The 2,885-nt window shown below is 44.7% G+C and overlaps 1 protein-coding gene across 1 annotated transcript; it reads right to left on the bottom strand.

Moving 5' to 3' along the window:
• Positions 1 to 1,291: 1,291 nt before the first annotated feature.
• Positions 1,292 to 2,644, bottom strand: SARC_01860 (hypothetical protein; the record flags this gene model as incomplete). Its single annotated transcript, XM_014304411.1, has 2 exons — positions 2,239 to 2,644; positions 1,292 to 1,612 (listed from the first exon to the last, which is right to left on the bottom strand). Exons 1-2 carry the CDS (start codon positions 2,449 to 2,451, stop codon positions 1,292 to 1,294), a joined length of 534 nt encoding a protein of 177 aa, XP_014159886.1. The 5' UTR covers positions 2,452 to 2,644.
• Positions 2,645 to 2,885: the final 241 nt, after the last annotated feature.

Raw genomic sequence — 2,885 nt, 5'->3', positions numbered from 1 at the left:
TTAACATTCTCCATTAACACTCTCCATTACCACACAATTGACATACACGCCATGCATACGAACCAAATCTTAACATTCTCCATTAACACTCTCCATTACCACACATATGTCATATGCGCCATACATACCAACAAAACCTTAACACTCTCCATTGACACTCTCTGTTACCACACATATGTCATACACGCCAGGCATACGAACAAAACCTTAACATTCTCCATTAATACTCTCCAATACCATACATATGTCATATACGCCATGCATACGAACATAACCTTAACATTATCCATTAACACTCTCCATTACCACACAATTGTCATACACGCCATGCATACGAACAAAACCTTAACATTATCCATTAACTCTCTCTGTTACCACACATATGTCATACACGCCATGCATACGAAATGTCACACACAAGCCAAAACCTTAACATTCTCCTTTAACACTCTCCATTACCACACATATGCCATATACGCCACACACACGTGCTGCACGTACCACTGTCGGATGCTAGTTCGATAATTTCGGTCAGCGTGTTCACGGCTACGTCGAGGTGCCCTGATTATCGCAATAGGAAAGAATATTTGTTAGGGGAGGATGAACCTTTGTACCTGCATGTGTGTGCAAACATGGAGACTATGTGCGTGTGTGTATAAACATGGAAACTATGTACATGTGTGTGTAAACATGGAAACTACGGGCGTGTGTGTGAACATGAGAACTGCACGCAGCCGTTGGTATTGATGTGTATCGACATGTGACATGTGTCACGAGCCCATCTGATGGGCCAAAACAAACAGCTCTACTAACGCAGATATAACATGCATAGTACGTCCTATGACCAGACATAACATGCATAGTACTTCCTATTACCAGACATAACATGCATAATACTTCCTATTACCAGACATAAAATGCATAGTACTTCCTATTACCAGACATAACATGCATAGTGCTTCCTATTACCAGACAGAACATGCACAGTGCTTCATATTACCAGTTATAACATGCACAGTGCTTCATTTTACCATATATAACATGCACAGTGCTTCGTATTAACAGATATATAACATGCACAGTGCTTCATATTACCAGATATAGCTTGTACAGTGCTTCATATCACCAGATATAACATGCATAGTGCTCCATGTTACCAGATATAACATGCATAGTGCTCCATATTACCAGATATAACATGCATAGTGCTTCCTACTACCAGACATAACATGCATAGTGCGTCGCCTGCCCATCCCACATGCACCTGCGCGCATGTCATAACAACAATTAACTACCACTCACCTAGTGCGATGAGACAGCTAGCCACCCTCTGCAGCGTCGCTAGTGCCACCAGAGGTGTGTGCTGCTGCAGCGTGTGTGCCTTGCGATAGTACAGCATCGCCTCCTCAAACAGTTGCAGATCATACAGCGTACCAGCTAGCTCCAGTAGTAGTGTGGAGGCAAGGCTGGGTTTGCGTATGTTCAGGTACATGGATACGGCCAGGAGGTAGGTGTTTGTGGCGTCCACTATGCAGTCCGCCAGGGGTAGGTAGGCCGAATAGACGTCGTACTGCACTGAGGAGATGTACAGCCGCGCAGCCTCGTGTGTGTACTGGTGTGTCGTTGGGTGTAGGGTTTGGGTTCGGGGTGTTAGCTCGCCTGTGTTGCGCACAGAGCTTTGGGTTAGTGTGACATACCTATGAAACATCCCATCTGTTTTGTTAACGTTGATTGTGATAGGTTTATCGTATATATATCGTCATAGTGCTATCTCCGTGTGTGCATTCGGTGTGGTTTAGAGTGTCATGCCTATGTACTGTCCCCATCTGTTTTGCTAACGTTTATTGTGGTATTGGTTTGTAGTATGTGTAGTGTCTTAGTACTATCTCTGTGTGTACATTCGGTGTGGTTTAGAGTGATATACGTATGAAACATCCCATCTGTTTTGATAACGTTTATTGTGATAAGTTTGTGGTATGTGTAGTGTCATAGTGCTGCCGCCGTATGCACATTCGGTGTTTGGGTTGGTGTAGTTCCAGTGGTGGCATACAGTCCCATGACATCCTTGAGAATACTTACAGACACCGACACTTGAACAATACATACATATACGTGTACGTGCATGCACTTTGCATCCACACCCATCACAGCTACACACACACACAACACCCACATATATATACGGTAGATACGAACAACCCCATCCACCGCACAAGCTAACACGCCCTCCCATCTCACCTTCGCCATCGCCGTGTTATTGGCCATTGCCTCCTGGCACCGTGCTACAGCCAGGAAACACAGTGCCGCCGGTTGATGCGCACCCTCCTTCTTCAGCTCACGTGCGAGGTGCATGTACTCGTCTCGTGCTACGTCATACTTTGGCTTGCGCATGAACCGCTTCTTCAACTTCTGCGCAATGGCCTTATAGGACTCCCAGTACGCCAGCTCCATTTTTTTTGTTTGTTTGTTTTTTTTGAACTCAGATAGGACAGTCGAGTCAAGAATCGTACTTGGCTTTTACTTAAGCTACGTATGACCGACGGGACCCAGTTTAGGCCAGGAGTTGATTGGCAGCCACACTCGGATACAAACAAACAGTCCCCAGAGCACGTTATGACCTATGGAAGGGAAGAGCCGGCTACCTGTTGCATTAAGGGGAGGCAGTGAAGTGTCAACTGAGTATGCGAGAGTTACTTGATCAGAATCAATCTTCTTTCCCTCAAGTATGAGCAAAGCGCACAGATTTTCATAGCTCTGCAGGCAGTAGCCATAACAAATATGCAGATAGGCACTTACGAGTCTATATGTGTGTCCTTCCATTTGAGGATAAATAGAGACAGGTTTGCACGTATGTATATAGAATATATACACGGGTAATATATATA

This window comes from Sphaeroforma arctica (genome assembly GCF_001186125.1).
Source record: "Sphaeroforma arctica JP610 unplaced genomic scaffold supercont1.78, whole genome shotgun sequence".
NCBI classification, from domain to species: Eukaryota; class Ichthyosporea; order Ichthyophonida; genus Sphaeroforma; species Sphaeroforma arctica.
Note: the sequence above shows the minus strand (reverse complement) of the source record. Positions and strands in the feature narration are given on the sequence as shown.